Consider the following 18,288-nt stretch of genomic DNA (forward strand, 5'->3'; position numbering starts at 1 on the left):
AGGGGAATGTAAAGGTTGTTATAATATTGAAACTACTAACTTGTGAATACTTTGCAGAGTAATGGCAATTTGCATAGTATAATTAGGATACAAAATTATATAATATTTTTTAATTTTTCTGATAAGTATGAAATTGTATTTTGTGTTATTTCCTGGCTGTTTTCCTCTCCATGTGTAAGTCCTCTTCTAATTTTGGCTGTTCTTTGTTTACTTGACTGGAAGTACATGACTTAAAAAATTTAACTTATATTTACCAGATTTACCCTTACGTGGTGCTCATTAAAGCAAAATAGCATTATTGCACAATTTCTTTATATCTCACAATATCATTTATATGTGTTTCAGTCAAAAGCACATTAGAAGTGTGCAAGTACATGTGTATATCCTTGGTTTTATTTGTTCTGAAATCTCACTAGAGCCGATGTAGTGCAGTGGCTAGTGTTAGCTATCACATAAAACAGCAGTTGAGAAAAACACAGCTTACGTCAAATGCAGAAATATGACTCATTCCAAATGAGTATGTGTAAATAGTATTTTTCTCCAGGAGAAACATTTGGAAAGAGACAAAGGAAAGGGTAAACAAAGGGATGTGCTAACTTTCATTCTCTGGGATGTGCCAACATTCATTCCCTATCGAACACTGCATTTGTCATATGTTAGTTAGTCAGTGAACACCTGTAAGTAGGTGATTTTGACCAGAAATGACAAAGGCATCAAAGGCCTTTTGAGGACTGTTTCAGTTCCAAGCCACATACTTTTCACTGCTCATATTCATCTTGGCAAAACATGAGTTCTTTTCACAAGTACATCCTGTATTATCCAAATTCTAGGGAGATTCTTCTTTATTGTTTTTACTGCAGCACTTTCATAGCACTTGGCTTGAATTTAACAGCATTTAACTTTTGTTAAAAAAGAAAGGAGAGGTAGGATGAGAATGACGCAAAATTGTTAGAGGTTTTGCTAACAATGCAGTCAAGATAAATATATAGACACTTAAAATTTGTGTTAATTTTAAGACCTTGTGTGCCAAAACACTTTGAAAATTTGATAATACATGATATAGTCTCAAGAATCTGAAAAGATTTATTTATGATAGGAAGTGTCATAGGAACAATAAAAACATCATAAAGATTTTGTTGTTGTTGTTGTTGTTGTTGTTTTAAAAGTGTCAAATTAGTCAATTAAAGTGTTTTTTAATCTCAAGAAAACTCAGAAAAAGAGGATACCTTGTCTTCAGGTGCAATAGTTTATCTGTCTATTGCTGTTGTGGAAAGGAGTAGTTACTTCAAGGAAGATTCAGATTAGACTGAGAAAACAGCTTCTAAATGTAAGAGTAGTTAAGCCTGAAGTAGTCGGTACATGAGAATATCCCGTCTCTACAACTGAAGATTTCTATGACTGCGAAGTATCCATCAGGAAATATTAGCATTATCACTGACTGCATTTGCACAGAAAAGGAGGGTAGGCACCGACTCCAGGTCGTTACCCAGATCTATTTCTATAATCCTCTCTGACCTTTCCTTTCTTTTAGGAAGCTGGCACCCAGTTTTTTAGATGAAGAAATGTGAAATGAAGGAAAGCTAAAATCTTTCTTTTAATAAGTATCTTATTTGGGGCCAATCACTACTTGTATAATTACCTTTTTCAACATATGCTCATATATGCTATTTTCCACACAGCACATAAATCAAAGTCATCTCAAATGGAACAGAATCAAAATTCAGACGCTGAAATCCTTGAAGAGAAGATTGACTTAGTAAGGGACCAGGTGCTACATAGGTATGTTGCATGGAGTACAAAAAAGTTACTTCAGCCATATTTTTAGGCATGTAATTAATCTGAACCTCATATATGATCCATGATTGTACTGATATGCCTAATGTTAGGATTTTACTTAAGAGTTTATTTGATGTGGAGCTTAAAGAGCTAGTGAATTCTTGGCAGAATACAAATAATCCTAGAAGATAAAAATTCATATGTTTTGCTTTTCCAAGGTATTTTTACAAGAATTTCTTTTCCAGATATTTATTGAATGAACCATACATACTTATACTTACATACATAAATGTATGCATACATACATCTGAGAAATGTCATATATAATGTGATTGCTCTTGAGTGAAATGGTTTGAGTTACAGACTTTTTGAAACGGTATCTTCCACTTTTACAGTAATGAAGAATAAATCAGTTTTGTATGTTTTATGCAATCATTATATGTTTAATTTTGCATAGAGAGCAAAATCAAGAACACCAAATTTTATGTCTGAATATTTGATACTACTATTTTAGACTACTACATTATTGATTATTATTGTTTTTTGTTGTGATATAAGAAAACATATGCTTATATTGTGACAAGAAAAAGTAACAAATATATTTAACTAGATAACAGTAGGATTTTGAAAATTTTCTGATGCTGAAAATGAAGGGTTGATGTGGATGGAAATTTAAATATTTTGGAAAAGTATTTGCTGAATTAGCTTTAGTATTGGATTAGATGTTGTGATCTTTCTTCTGTTTATTGGTTTTGGGAAAATATTTTCTTTTCCTGCAGCTATTTCAGTAGTTAGTTTTTTAAAGATCTTAATATGATTTTTTGTAGAATTTCAGGCTTTCTAGACACATGGCCAAAATTGGAGAACTGGTTTTCAGTCCATCAGAATATTCTAGTGAAAGTCGATGCAGAGAGAGAAGAAAGTCTTGTGTGCAAAGAAGTAAAGGAAATTCTAATGGGAGAAATTGCCAGAAAGCAGAATAGAAGTAAGTTCTTTTATTCCTACTTTTTACATTTAATTAAAAAGACTTTGTTCTTTATAATTAATACTAATGATTAATATATATAAATATATGGAAACACTACCAATATTCACAGTCCCTGCAAGACTTTGGAGATTTATGAGTTAGTGATAACCCCCCTGGAACTCTGAATTTTTCTGTTATCCTGTTTCAGAGGATATGGAGTAATTTCACATAGTTGCAAATGTAATTTGGGAAAAGGTTTTAAAATGTTTAAAATAAACTGTCATTTGGGTATATTTAAATTCACTGGAGTAACGGATTACTAAATTCAGTCCTTTCTTCCTGGTTAAAGTATTACAGCTAGCATCTTCACCATGTGGCATAACATCAGCAGCAGCTTAAAAATGTGAATAACTTACAGTGTTATTAACATTTGTTTGGGTGCATCTTATTGCATGTTTCCTCTTAATCACCCCAAAAGACAGAATCATATAAAAATAAAAATGGGAAAAAATACCCAAGGGAAAAGATGTATCACATAAAACAGAATTGGCAGCCTTTGAATAACCACTTTCATTTCTTCGGGATTATTAGAAGAAAGTCTTCAAGTGTCTTCCACCACATTTTTCTTTCCCAAGTCTCACATGGAAACCATAACTGCTTACAACTGAGCTTTAATTAAGCAGGGAATCATTGAAATAATGATAGTTATAATGAATCTCAGAATTATATCAACACCACTGACCTTGGTTTACCTGGTAAAGAATATTTTGTAAAATCACACAAAATCTTTATCTTCTTGTTTCTCTCACAGTGGTGGTTTTAGAAAAGTATCAATCCTGCAAAATACAACCTAACTGGAAAGGGATGTTATAACAACTATGGCATCACTGGTTTGATTAGTATATATATTGATGAAAAACACCTAACAATGAAATAATGAATCTGTTCCGTTGTTTTCAACTTGCCAGTGTAGCATTGATGTCTATCTTTGTTTACATAAAATACATTTAAAGGTACTAATTCTATGTTCTTATACAAGGTCCTGCTCAAGAAAAATCGCCAGGAAAAAAGCCTTTACCAGTTACATCTCAAGATTTGGTTCCTCCTATTCTTGGTACGCCACCACCAATTGAACCAGGATCACATGAATGGATTTATGTAGATGAGCCACTTCCCAAGGTACATTAATTCATACAACCATAGAATCATTTAGGTTGGAAAAGACCTCTAAGATCACCAAGTCCAATTGCTACTGTAGCACTGTGAAGTCTATTGCTAAACCATGTCATTAAACACCACATCCACTTGTCTTTTAAATACTACTAGAATTAGTGACTCAGCCACTTCCCTGCACAGGCTGTTGCAATGCCTCACAACCCTTTCAGTGAGGATTTTTTTTTTCCAAATATAACCTAAACTTCCCCTGGCACAACTTGAGGCCATTTCCTCTTGTCTTATCACTTGTTGCTTGGGAGAAGAGAGAGATCCCCACACTACAACCTCCTTCAAGGAGATAGTAGTAGAGCGATAAGATCTCCCCTGTGCCTCCTTTTCTCTAGGCTAAATAACACCGGATCCTTCAACTGCTTGTCATTAGACTTGTTCTCTAAACCCTTTACCAGCTTTGTTGCCCTTCTTTGGACTCTTTCCTTGAAGAGAGGAGAGACATTTGCATTCCTCTGGAATCTCCCCCAGTCACCATCACCTTTCAAAGATAATTGAGAGTGGCCTAGCAATGACATTGGCCAGCTCCCTCAGCACGTGTGGGTACCTGTGGACGCATGTATTTGCAATTTATTGAAATGTTTCTTAAGTTTTCTTGTAGTGGAGGCCCAAAACGGAACACAGTATTCCAAGTTTGGCTTCACCAGAGCCTAGTATAGGGGGACAATCTCTACCCTAGACCTGCTGGCCACACCATTTCTGATACAAGCCAGGATGCTGTTAGCCTTCTTGGCTACCTGAGCACACTGCTGGCTCCTATTCAACTGCCTGTCAACCAATACCCTCAGGTCCTTTTCTGCTAGGTAGCTTTACAGGCACTCTTCCCCAAGCCCATAGCAGAGTTCTTGTCAACACTTAGCCCTGTTGAACCTCATACGGTTGGTGTTGGCCAATCAATCCAGACTATCAAGAGCTCTCTGTAGACCCTTCCTATCCTCAAGCACATCAACACTCCCACTGAACTTGGTGTCATCTGCACTTGATCCCCTCGTCCAGATCATAGATAAAAGTATTGAAGAGAATTGGCCCCAGTACTGAGCCCTGGGGGACACCACTTTTGACTGGCCCCCAGTTGGATTTAGCTCCATTCACCACAAATCCTTGGGCCTGGCCACCCAGCCAGATTTTTACCCAGCAAAGCATACACCTATCTAAGCCATGAGCAGCCAGTTTCTCCAGGAAATGCCATGTAAAAATGTGTCAAAAGATTTACTAAATTTTTAGTAGACAAAGTCCACAGCCTTTCCCTCATCCACTAGGTGTGTCACCTTGTCATAGAAGGAGATCAGGATAGTTGAGCAAGACCTGCTTTTTCACAAAAAAACTGCCTGGGCTTGATCCTGTGCTGGTTGTCCTGTGTGTGCCATGAGATGACATTCAAGATGATCTGCTCTGTAACCTTCCCCAGCACCGAGGACAGACTGACAGGCCTGTAGTTCCTCAGGTCCTCCTCCTTGCTGTTCTTGTCAATGGATGTCACATTGTCTAGACTTCAGTCAGCTGGGACCTCCCTGGATAGCCAGGACTGCTGATAAATGATGGAAAGTGGCCTGGTGAGCACTTCTGCTGGCTCCCTCAGTACCCATGTGGTGTAACACGTCACTAACCATTTCCTCTTGGATTATGGAGGCTTCATTCTGCTCCTCATCCTTATCTTTCAGCTCAGGGGGGCTGGTTACCAGGAGAACAACTGGTCTTACTACTAAATGCTGAGGCAAAGAAGGCATTAAGTACTGAAATTAAGATCTGTAATTTAGGGATCGCCTGAGATAACTTTATATCTGCATCTTTGTTTTTAGTAGCTTTCAACAGGTATTTCTTCCATCATTATGTCTAGTTGCTTATTTGGAAGCAATTTACTTTTTGTTCTCCATGATATGGCCTGCATTATTCTGCTTTTTTTGGAAAAAAAAAAAAAAAAATCCGTCACTTTGCTTTAAACTTGCTGTCTGCTTGGGTCATTGGATTACTCTATGTTCTTGTATTGTGAGATAAAATGAAAATAATTATATATTCACCCTCTGAAGGTACTTATGTATTACAGGCATCTATTCTATCTTCCTTCTTCATTTTGCCTAAGTATTGTTTTTCCAATAGTCATAATGTTTAATTCTCCTCATGCAGAAGCAGTTCAATATGTTCAGTAATGACTGTTGCCCTTCTTTCTGTCTGCCTGTTGTAGTTCCAACGAAAATTTTTTGAGATGGGGAGCTGGGACTGCTTGCAGTATTCAGGATGTGGATTTGAGGGGTGCATAATGATGCTTTGTATTTTGTTCTGTAATTCCATTCCTAATGTTTACCAGTTTTGACTTTATAACTGCAGTTAGCTTGCATATGCTGTAAATCCCTTTCTGAGTAGCTACAGCCCATAAGTCAGTGTGTTGTGTTTCTGCTGGTCGTGGCCTTCATTTGTCATTTTTTGACAGTCAGTCAGTCAAATGTCACTTTTGCAACACTTGACAGTCACTTTTAATTTTCACTAGTTTGAACAGTTGTGTACCACCTAACTACTCATCCTTCTTTACTGAATTTATGAATATATGAAAAAGCAAACATCAGCAGTATTTTGCTGGTAATTCCCATTCACTTTGAGTATGGCCACTTTTTTTCCAAAGAAATGCATAGAATAACCTATATGTTGGTACAGTGTTTATAATTAGCTGTATATAGTTGTAAATTAAAAGAAATACATAGTGAAAGAAATCAGTAATGTGATTTTATGAAATAATCTTTCTTATATTTGCTAATGATACAGCTAAGTGGATAACCAATAAATGTATCAATTTATTTTGATGTTTTTAAAAATACAGGAGATACCTGATTTTTTAGTACCTTACTGGGAAAACATAGAAAATGCATATGTCAATACCATCAAAGCTATACTTAGATGCCTAAGGGATGAACAGCACTCTATAATTTATTACTTAGCGGACATTAGGTGAGTAGAAAAAGTAGCCTACTACTTTAATAGTCGTATTTTATATTTTTCATCTGGCATTCTATTTGTATTTTAACACTACAATTTTTTACCATTATTTACAGAAAAACTTTCCAAGATTATTTAAAGCGCCCAGATCTTAAGCAGGAGTTTGTATCTCAGTGGCAATCAGATTTTAATTCAATTGCTGATGACCTGCGAGAAGATGAGGAAACAAAAGCAGAACTACATCAAAGAGTTACTGTAAGTAAATGACAAAAGTTATAATATACCCTAAAGTATTGTTTGATAGTATACGATCTTAGTGTAACATGAATTATATTATTATTTACATTTTTTTTCCTCTTACCACTCCTCTTAAACTATTTCACTTCCTCTTGTACATAAAGTGATATGTCACAATTGGTCTGGCTTGTGGCCACACCTTTCTTATGTCTTCGTTCTTTCTTTAAGTTATACTGTCATATTCTGGTACATTTTAGAATAAGAATTTCTCTGCTTTCTTTTTCTTTACATTTTTCAGAGATTTTACTTATTGGTTTGGTCATTTCTATAACATTCTGGCAAATCTTGTCAGCCATTTAGTTTTTCCATATATGAGATACGGTAATCTATGTGTTCTAAAGCTGATTCATACAAAGTACAGAGAATTTCTGTGAAATGTTTTGGCACAGGGTGAAATGTCTGTGAAACGTCTTTGCTCTCATACATCGCCTGAGAGCTCTTCTTCACAGGAATACATAGCTGTCAAGGTCCTAACAAGTTCGGAGCCGATTTAAACATAGGCAGGAAATGGAATTTGAATTTACCGTATTCCCCACTTCAGAACAGACATAAACAGAATTCTACTCTATCCTATATTGCTTTCAGAAGAAACATACTTCTGCATGATCTTTCATTGAAACCATGTCAGGAAATGCTCCCAGAAAAGAGAAAAAAATGACAGACACATTTTTATTTGTAGGGGACATTGCTAGGATTATAGACAAATTCACTAAAATAGAAAAAACATAGAACCTCCTTTTATATAGCATTATTTCAATAGAATGAAATAGAAGACTTAAAAATCATCATTCATATTCCTAATTTCCAGCAAATGGAATTATAAAAAAGACTGGAATCCCTCTGTCTTATATTTTAGAAAGCTAAAATTTTAAGTATTTGGCCTTTCACTCATAACAGAGATCCATGTTTGACATTCTCTGTTTCAAATTAGGCTGAGAGGATGGGATAGTGCTATATTTTCTGGACATTTAGGCAGTGAGTCTCAGGCACCGTGATAATGCTAAGTACCATAAGTAAGACTGTTTGTAGGCAATACATGACTACCAGGAATTCTGTTTCCAAATTACCCATTCTAGTCCTTGTGGATTCCAAACCTGTGGGTGAATGTGAAGATGATGCTTCCTCTGTGCCTTTAAGCCTGCCCGTTTTACCTCTGCAAATGTGAGAATTCTCATTCATCTTTCCATGATACTAGAAAAGAAAAGAGAGGAAATGAAAAGGGCTAGAATCTGTGGAATGTCTTTTCTTAAACATTTCTGCTTTCCCAGACTGCTGAACTCTGTCATCTCAGCTGAACCCTTTCTGAAACACCATTCATACTGGAAGCTTCCACATTGTGAAACCCATAAACCACATTTCTCCAGTACCAACTGGAAAATGTAAAAATACATCTTGCCATATGTGAAAAATCCCTCAAAGGCTTTGACATCCAAGGCTCTGACATCCAAGGCTTTGGCAACCAAACTCATAACAGAATCACTGTGCATAATATCTCTTACACTGTCTTTTAGCAATTTCTCCTACTTCCCGCTCATGACTTTGCTATCATCTAATATGGTCAGTCACTTGATCGTACTACATCTCTTGTCCCATATAAGAGCCAACTTACCACATGCATCCGTTTTTTTTCCCCTACCTGAGTACAAAGAAAGAAGGAGAGAGAAGCTGTTGCACTTTGCAATAACAAAGAGTGGTGAGAGAGAAAAAGAAAAAAGGCACATGAAACATGTTTTTGGCATCTCTCTGAAAAAGATAGCTCACCATCTACTTTTCCAGCTGTAGCCACTATTCACAGTAAATCAAAACTGTGCCTTGCGTAACATGAGAACAAAGAAGAAAATGCTGCTCATTACATGTCGCAGGAAGATACTGTAAAGAACTGTACATCAGTTTGTGCAAACTATTAGTTTGTGTTGTTTGTATCCACAAAACAAGTCATTTGTCAGCTTGTATCTTTTTATTCAGTAACAGTTCCTTATGTGTATATCCTACAATGCAGAACAACCATGAATTCGATAACATTCGATTTGGCTAGCTTCTATCTATGCCACTGAAGTGTAAAGTAGCTCAAAGACTATTCATTTGTCAGCTTCCCTGTGGCTTTTGTTCTGCTGAGGACAGCTGAATCTGTCTGAACTTTTTGTATACAGTGGGAGGAACAGGACTGACTGATTAGGGTGAGACCAAGAGCTGGTGCATATGGAATCACTCATCACCTGAAGCCTTACCTCCTTGTTGTAAGGGTAGTCTGGAACAGCTTTCCTTTTTTTTCCCAGAATAAATCAGGTGATGTAGAACTGCTTGGAGACTGAGAAATGGCTCACCTGAGCATACCACAGCATTTAACAGCTCCTTTTTCTCGTCTCTTCTTACTCCATAGAGGTCTGTCACGCCACTTCCATGCAGAAATGGTCGTGGGGAAAAGAAGGTTTTCATACATGTTTTATGCTTACTAGGTCCTCAGTGTTGACAGTGAGCTACATAGCTGCTGTTAGATATAGTCACTAGTTGAATAGCACTCTGTTACTTAGTTATATAGCACCATCCATGTTAAAGCAAGAATAGAATGGAGCTATGCAAATAGCAGAATGTTTGAACAGTGAGATGATTTTCTCAGGATCATTCATATTGCACATCCCCTTAGAGTTCTCCTTATATTTATATTGCAAACCATTCAAGTGGAAAGTTGCTGGTACTGTTAGGAGCTTAGCTATTCATGTTCTAAAGTCTTTGTCTGGCTTAGATAGGTCTTTGCTTGGTGAAAGCAAGGCAGCCTAGTACTGTCCTATGCGTTAATCTTATATCTCTGGATTCTTCTGTTCAGCATGCTTGTAAAACTACTTTGTCAGCTCTCTATAAGCACATAACTCTTGGACCAGGCTTTGACTTTAATATGGCTTTAATAACAATAAAAAAAGAAGAGGAAGATGCCTTGTGCACAGTCAAAAATACAGTTTTTAATAATAAATAAAAATGTGTGTTTTATTTCATAGTTATTTCTCATATTTTATTTTGTGTTTTAGGACTTAAGAGATCTTCTCTGGGATATATGTGATAAAAGAAGGGAAGAAGCAGAGCAGGAGCGTACTGATATCATGAATGATGGATGGTTACTGGATCATAAGGGGATCGCAATAAACCATTTTTTTTCACTTATGCAGGTATGATATAGACTCTACTATAGAGTTTGCAATGGAAGTAGACAATGAATTAGATCTGGAAGACAGTAAGCCTCAGAGGAATTTAATGTTTGGCTTTGAATAAATGAGGGATCAAGAATTAGATAAGCAAACGTTCATGCCTCTTCTGATTTTATCTAGAATGTTAGAGATTAGAAGTAGATGACAATCCATATGCTTACCCTTTCTGCAGGCAGAAAAGTTTAAGAAAAATGCCATAGTTATTGTCCAACACCATCTGTAATGCATAGTGCTACTTTTGCAGTTTTATCAGTCCATTGAATCATCTGAGTTTTGTAACATAAACGTTAAAACTGATTATACTTTTGTGATCATATTAATATCAGCTTTTTATTTACAAGTTACATAATTCACTGTGGTTGTAGACACACTTACTGCTAAGGTTGTCTTGTGTTTCCCATATCAAGAAATTATTTCAGTTGTAGCTTTCCCAGTGTGGCTTGAAATTTTACCTGGTATTAAAAAAATACATAGATGTGAGGAATGTTTTTGAGAAAGTGATGTTATTTGTTATTCTTGAGAAAATCCATTTAAATGTGGTGCAGCTTTCACACATCTAACGTTATAGTTTTCACCAGACCATCTTCACTTCGGTGGCTCTTCCCTTCCCAACAGTTTGCCTCTGTTCTCATTCAGCCAGACTGAATTACTTCAGTTCCTGAAGTAAAGTAAGATTTATTTTCCTGTGACTTCCATTTTTATGTGGATAAATTAGGTTTAGGGCTAGAATGGAATGGAATGGAATGAAATGGTGTTTCTGTAAACTGTGTGAACTTACTTTAAAAGTTTTGGCAGCATTAAAGAAGGTGGTGAAATCAGTACTTTAAACACATGCCATGTTATGCTAATTTAGTTGAAAAGTCAGGATGACACACCTTTGGTTGGGCTCCTGACCTTTAACTCTGTTTTATTTTTATAGGGTTATTAAACAAGGGAACCACTCTTTTATCTTACATGATAGTTGTGGCAATCTAAGTAAATTCAGTTGCTATTGTAGGGAAATTATTAACTCTATTTTCAAAGAACCTAAATAATGCCACAAATAAAGACTAAGACCATTGACTAACTTAAGAGATCTAAATATCAAATACCTGCTGACTAACTGAACAGCTCATCCTCTAATTAGGGTAATTATATGATTGTGTATTTAAATTCTGTATCTTAAATAATACACACAGGGAAACCAAATTAAAATAATATTGCTGAGCTTAAATCTTGTCTTTTTCTATTTTTATATTCATGTATATGTTTGCAAGCTTAATTCTCTTTAGCAGAGTTTCATTGACACATATAATGCAGTCCAGAAGAGATTTGCTATAAATCTAGTATGATCTGTCTTCTGTGTATATACAGAATAGACACTTAAAATGAAAAATATATTAACAATATTATTTATGTTCTTCCCCTAAAAAAAAAAACATTTATACTTTCCTTATTTATTATCCTATATTTTTTTTCCTTATTTAGTATATACTCCCCAAATTAAATGAATTATTAATGTTACAACTACAAAAATAAAAATATTATAACTAAATCTTTAAGTTATGGCTTTGTTTGAGAAACAGCCAAAAATAGACTTTGTTGGTCTTGAGTTCTCCTTTTGAGGGTTTTTCTGTGGGAAGTTACATATATTCTCCAGGTGGCTTTGTTACTGTATAAACATAGATTTGTATAAATTCCGTTTAACAAAGTCTTAACCTTAGGAAGGTTATATCAGGTTTCTTTCCACCCTTCTTTGTGTGCACTGTCATAATATAAGATATTTTCTCCTTAACTTATGGATAAGTGCTGTTTTACACCACAAAGGTTTTATTCTTTGTTTTGTGAATGTGGTTTTGTGCATTTTCCCATGAATTTTGTCAGTTAGAAACTAACACCGTTCTGTATCAATAAATCAAAACATGACAGGTGTTAAATGTTTTTTGAATCTTGATTTCTCCTGAGAAAATTCACAGAAAAAAAAACCTTCAAGGTACTTAGGTGTGTAAAGTCTGTTTATATCATTGTCTAGGATAAACTGTGTGGCCTTTAATTTGTTTTCTCCATCACTTAACTCTTTTATGTTATTAAGGATTTTAATTATTTTGACCAAAGTGATTGCTGTAGTTTGTTGGTGCTTGTATACTTGCTAGCACAGGAATACATACACATGAAAATATATTATAATTAAATTTAATGTATCAAACATTGCTTATTGGAAATATTATTCTTATTCTAACAACTAACATTTTAATCATCCTTAGACATTGTTGGTGCAAGTGAAAATATGCGTTAAATACAGTACAAATATTCAAACAGATATGGTTATGTTTGTTGTTCTCCGTTTAAAACTCTTATGTTTTAGAATCTCTTTTGTTGTTGTCTATTTAAAAATGTAACAGAACTTTGTTCTGTCCTGTTTTGAATTTCAATCTTTCTGTTCTTTCTTCTTGAGGTTGAAGTGGATCGTTTCCAAGATACAAAGAGACTTCTTCATGATTATTACAGGGCAATGGAAGGAAAAATCCCAACAGATGACAGTCAAGGTTTTACTAGACTTCCATTGCTAGATATTATTGATATAGAGCAGAAAGAAGATCAGAACAAATCAAGGAGGTAGAAATACATTATTAAATCATACAAATATCAAAAATTGTAAGGCATTCATTGTTTTGTGGGTGAATGTGGAAATAGATGTGGATGTATTTCAAAGGATTGGGAAATAAGAATTTTTAACTACTGATTACAGTCAAATGATGAATCTTAAATCATTCTGTTTGTTAAAGTTATTCCTGATTTTTGACTGATGATTTCATTTTCACATCAATTTCACTAATTTCTGAACTGTAAAATGTTTCAAAAGCTGACTTAGAAAGAAATCTGTTCTAGGAATATTTCCTACTTCCCTCTGCATTGCTGACAGTTTGCAGCACAATCCTCACATAACTAACTTAAATATTATTATAGAGCATTAACAGTTTTAATAAGTGCACAGACAAACATAATAAAATGGGTCATGTAATGACAAATATAAGTCAAAGCAGCGTAGAAAAAATCAAAGAATTTAATACAATATTAAAGGTAATGGATACCACCAAATAATTTCACAATATCAAAAACACTGTCAACACCTATGTTTTTTTAATACTTAACAGTTCATTTGGAAAACATCTGAATAATGAGGCTGTGCTTCTAGCCCATATCATTAGATCACACAGACATTTGACATAGTTTTATCCCTCTATTATTATTCCTTAGTTTCTGTAGTTAAACTATCCAATTTTCTTGTCATGCACACATTTTACCACTAATGGTCATAAGGAAAGTTCATCCTTTTTCTGTTGCTGTGAGAAATTTTGAAAATAACATTCTCATTCTCTTAACGTATTCTCCCAAATAGTTCTAAATTATCTCTTTACAAAGGGGAAGTGATTTATGCCTTATATTTTATTTTTCAGGATTCCTCTACTTTCTTTTAAACTGCCTTTACCGGAAACAAATATTACCAAGTTAAAAAACAGGGGAACTCTACTGAAGAGTGTTAAGGATGAGTGTTCTCCTGAAAATGTAGCAGCCACTTTTGGCAAAGATGAAAATCTTATTTCTGATACATGGCAAACAGCAGTAACAGCAGTATCAGATATGGTAAGGAATGTTTTGCTTACTTAAAGATTTCTGGAAAGGACAGTCAAGTATTCCCATTCAGTATGTAGCCTGGACACAAAGCCTTCACACTGTGTATCACAGATTCATGTGTGTTACTCCCCTGCTGATATTTCCATTGAATACATTTGCATTTCTATGAGGTAGGTGTTGGGATCTGTGTATTATCAGATCTGCAGCACCTCCATATTTGCAACTGACCCTTTCATTCCAGTACAGAGAGAAATACTTTGAATGTTGGCTCTATATATCTACTTCTTCCATGATAAACTCTCCTAATTCTTCAATAGAACCATGAGAAGAAGGATGTATCCTGGGATACAAGTTTTGTTCAAAACATTAAAAACTTCAAAAAACGCGGTTACATCCTTTTTATATACAGTGAAAATTAAATTAGGTTGTTCTTTTTTTTTTTTTTCATAATGATCATTTAAAAACAATTGGAATTCTGCAGCTTTACAGTGTACCTGTAGTGTTGCTTGTGTACACTCTTACATTTCACATCTGACTCTTACATTCCACACTTTTTCCCAGAGTAGATAGATAGTGGATTACAAGAACTACTTACTAGTGGATTAAAACTACCATCTTTGTCTTACACTTTACAGTTTTATTTTTGATACATTGATTACATTCTGATTATTTATTACTTTAAATATCTCTTTTATTTAAGTGCGTATGTCTTGCAGTAAATATAGGCTATTTAAAACAATAATTGCGTAGTACTGATACCATTTACTTGACTGTGTGTGAATATGATGTGAAGGTAACAGCTGAAATGAAGTCAAAGGAAATGGAGGAACGAAAAGAACAGAAGCTAGATCCAAAAGAAGATCTGAAGTCTTCTCAGACAATGTCAGGCAAAGCTACTGGGAAGGAAGCCAAAGATACCAAAAAGCTTTCTCCCAAATCATCTCCTAAAGAGAAAGGTATTTGAAATGCAGACTTTGTTTTCAAAGTGCTTGAAATTACTGAAATGTAAATGTGACAGTAATATGGAAAGGGGTAACCCAAGGTATTTATTTAATTTTTAATTTTAATTTTAATTTTAATTTCTCTTGTGAAAAGCTGCTGATGATAAAGGAATGCAGAAGCTGTTGAATGACAGTTGGGTATATTTATTCTTATGTGTTATTGTTATTTATTATATATGGATTGATATTCAAAATAAAAGTTTTTTTTTTTTTTTGTTTTGTTTTTTAATCCATGTGCTGTTGTGGAATTAGAGAGTTAGAACTATCAACTTAAATAAACTCCCATTGAATTCTTCCTATTTTCCAGTCAAGCTAAAATGTTTCAAACATTAAAAAAAAAAGAACAAAATCAATACATTAGCCAATATCTGAAGATATTTCTGAATGAATTAATTAGTAATTATAGTAGTTTAGATCTACTAAGATCCATCATTTTAAAATATAACTTAAAGATGGTGTAAAGAAAATAAAATCTAATAGCATTTATAGTCCTAAAAAAGAGCAGAATCCTGTTGACGTAGATCTTGCACATAGGCCTGGCAAGGGTCTGTCCTACCCTCTTATTTTTCACTGTGCATGTAAGAATACAAACTTTACCGGCAAAAGACAAAAAGACCTAGAAGACTCTATGTCTTTAGCTTAGTAATTAACTAACAGTCTGCTGGGAAGACTCCTGGCATTCAATGCTGTTTATACATTTTTTCATAAATACTTCCTTGAGCAGGTGGTGGTTTAAGTAACTGCCACAACTTTCTGCAAAAGTCATAGCTTATGCAATAAGTTATTTAGTAGCATGAACCTTGTGTCTTTTGTTAAGACATTCTGCATATTAAGAGAGGGGCTTGATCCCTCCATGTGTGGGGGTAAACTGAAATTCAGGAGTTCCATTTCCTGTGAGAAAGCTGTAACTGCAGAGTTATTTTGCATAACACAGGTAGAATTTTGTTCTTTGACAGCCATTTTATTTGCAATGTACTCAGTCCTGCCTCTCTGATTGAATTGTGCTCATAGTACAGTCAACAAGTATAGCCTTGCAAATACTAAGCTGCATGGATCCTGAATCTGTGAGCTCCAGGGAAATTTAGCTATGTACTTAGCTCCTCAATCCAGCCAATAAATTTGTAGATGTTTAGTTTTCTAAAAAAGCTTTGTGATAAAAAATTAGCAGCTATCAGCTATTGTATGCTAAGTGGCTATGTTAGGCTTTTGTGGATTGCTTCTTGGAAATGACTTTTTTTATTGATCTGGTACTAGATGACTTACCTGAAGTCACAAAAATAGGAAATGACAGAAGTGTGACTAGAACTCAGCTGTGAACACCTCATGATACAGAATGAAATCTCAATTGATGCTTGTTTTATTGTTTATTATGAAAACTTACTGTAATGCTCCTGTAACAGAAGAATTCCCTTAGTTAGAACTACAGGCTAGTAACTGAGTGTTGCAATTTATCACATGTAATTTTATCACTTCAAGATTTGACTGTTTGCTTTATATTTACTTCGTGTATCATGCAGATGCTATTGTAATTTTCTCTAACAGCTTCGTCTGCTTTTCTTCTAGGCTAAAGCAGTTACAAAGATTAATATTTTTGAATATCAGTCAAGGTGTTATGTATGCAGAAATAATTTTATGCATGATGAAATACCATGTTTACAATATCTGTTCACAGCTGTGTAAGCTAAAACAAGATGCAAAGGTAGCTCACAATACTAAACTTGATTTTGCTGCAGAAGGAACAGCTATCATTTAAAAGAGGTGTATTTATGTATAGATTGCTATAAATTGGTAGATTCTAAGGTCAAAGAGGCAATTTTGACTTTCCAGGATCACAGTGGGGACATATCTATTCAGTCATGATTTTCCATTCAGAAATACATTTTGGGATGTTATTTAACCAATTTTAATACAGATGTATATGTTGGACTAATTTTATGCAGTGTTAATCTTAGCATGTCTTGCATTTGAAGAAAACTAGATGTTTTGTTGACCTAAGACAACTGCATAAACACATTTGTGTGCTCATAAATGGTAATACCAAGTGAGGTGGAAAGTGCCATTTTTCATTTCAAAAAATGTGCTGTCTTGTGAGTGCCTGTGTGCAGACACACACAATTACCATCAAAGTCCAAAGACTGTGAGGGGGACTATTTTTCTGCAGGACTTCCTTCTACCGTACCTGTGGTTGAAGTCAGTCCAGTTCCTTTAACCTCTGAAGAATTAAAGAAGCAAGAACTGACACTTAAAGTACAGCAAGAATATTTTGCTGCCCTGAAACATGAGGGTATGTTACTGTTTGACTACTTACATTTGGTGGTGATCATTATTCCTCATTTAGGTAATGTAACAGTCAAAACTAACCAGAAACTCTTTGGGGGAAGACGGATGGGTAAGTAAATAAGGTAGAGAAAATAGTATCTGAAGAAATTAGGACGTTTTTCAGAGTGGTAGTCATCAGTGATTTTGTGATAGATATACCAGATATAGAAAGTTTTTCTTTCCTGTCATGTCATGTTATGTCATGTCATGTCATGTCATTTCCACAACTAAGCAAGTATTCTTCATGAAAGGATAAGTTTGAGATGGGCCACTCTTCAGTATTTAATTGAATTGAGTTCAGTATTTGAATTGTCTTGATCTGTGGAATAATTTTTTGGCAATTACATATTTCATTGATGCTCTTCTCTTAAGTTTCTTCTTCCTCAAGCTGTGCAGGATTTAAGCAGAGAGACACATATTTGCTTTTTCTTCCAAAGCCCTTACTAGACAGACCCTTCCAAAAACCACATGACTCAGCTTTCTGTCTCTTTTTCCTGCCCATTAACTTCCAAGCCAATTGGTCACTTTCAACAAAAAGTAGATGTCTGAAAAACAGAAGTTCCAAACTGAAAATGAGTTGATATTTTTTTTCTTTGAAGATGGATTTTGAGTAGAAGAAAAAGAACTCATTCTCACTAAAGAATAGATAGAGTTTATCTTTTACACATTTTACTCAGCAGCAGTTGGCTAGCCCATCATGTATTTCCTTGGCTAGCTAACTTTTGCGTAGTAATTATGAAAACTAGAGGGGAAACAGCAGTTAATAAACAAAACACAGATTCACGAGGCTTCTCTAGCTCCACACCACCAAATGTCTGTGCATCTACCACTTTCCTTTACTATATTCTCAGTTGCTTAGAACTTCTATGTCTTTGCCCTCAAATCAAATAACCTTTCTGTGAGACCCAAATCAATGCGAGGTGTAAAATTTCAATCAACTGTTTCTTGCTTAATGTCCCAA

The 18,288-nt window shown here is 34.8% G+C and overlaps 1 protein-coding gene across 1 annotated transcript in view; it reads left to right on the forward strand.

Moving 5' to 3' along the window:
- The window catches only part of SPEF2 (sperm flagellar 2), a 64,548-nt gene that overhangs the window by 32,236 nt on the left and 14,024 nt on the right, over positions 1-18,288 (forward strand). The window contains exons 17-26 of the mRNA XM_035310693.1: positions 1,680-1,779; positions 2,604-2,761; positions 3,783-3,922; positions 6,780-6,907; positions 7,012-7,150; positions 10,216-10,353; positions 12,827-12,987; positions 13,830-14,016; positions 14,801-14,963; positions 17,170-17,292. Of these exons, the coding sequence (XP_035166584.1) occupies positions 1,680-1,779; positions 2,604-2,761; positions 3,783-3,922; positions 6,780-6,907; positions 7,012-7,150; positions 10,216-10,353; positions 12,827-12,987; positions 13,830-14,016; positions 14,801-14,963; positions 17,170-17,292 (1,437 nt within the window). The remainder of the gene's footprint in view (positions 1-1,679; positions 1,780-2,603; positions 2,762-3,782; positions 3,923-6,779; positions 6,908-7,011; positions 7,151-10,215; positions 10,354-12,826; positions 12,988-13,829; positions 14,017-14,800; positions 14,964-17,169; positions 17,293-18,288) is intronic.

Source organism: Oxyura jamaicensis, chromosome Z (genome assembly GCF_011077185.1).
Source record: "Oxyura jamaicensis isolate SHBP4307 breed ruddy duck chromosome Z, BPBGC_Ojam_1.0, whole genome shotgun sequence".
Taxonomy (NCBI): Eukaryota; Metazoa; Chordata; class Aves; order Anseriformes; family Anatidae; genus Oxyura; species Oxyura jamaicensis.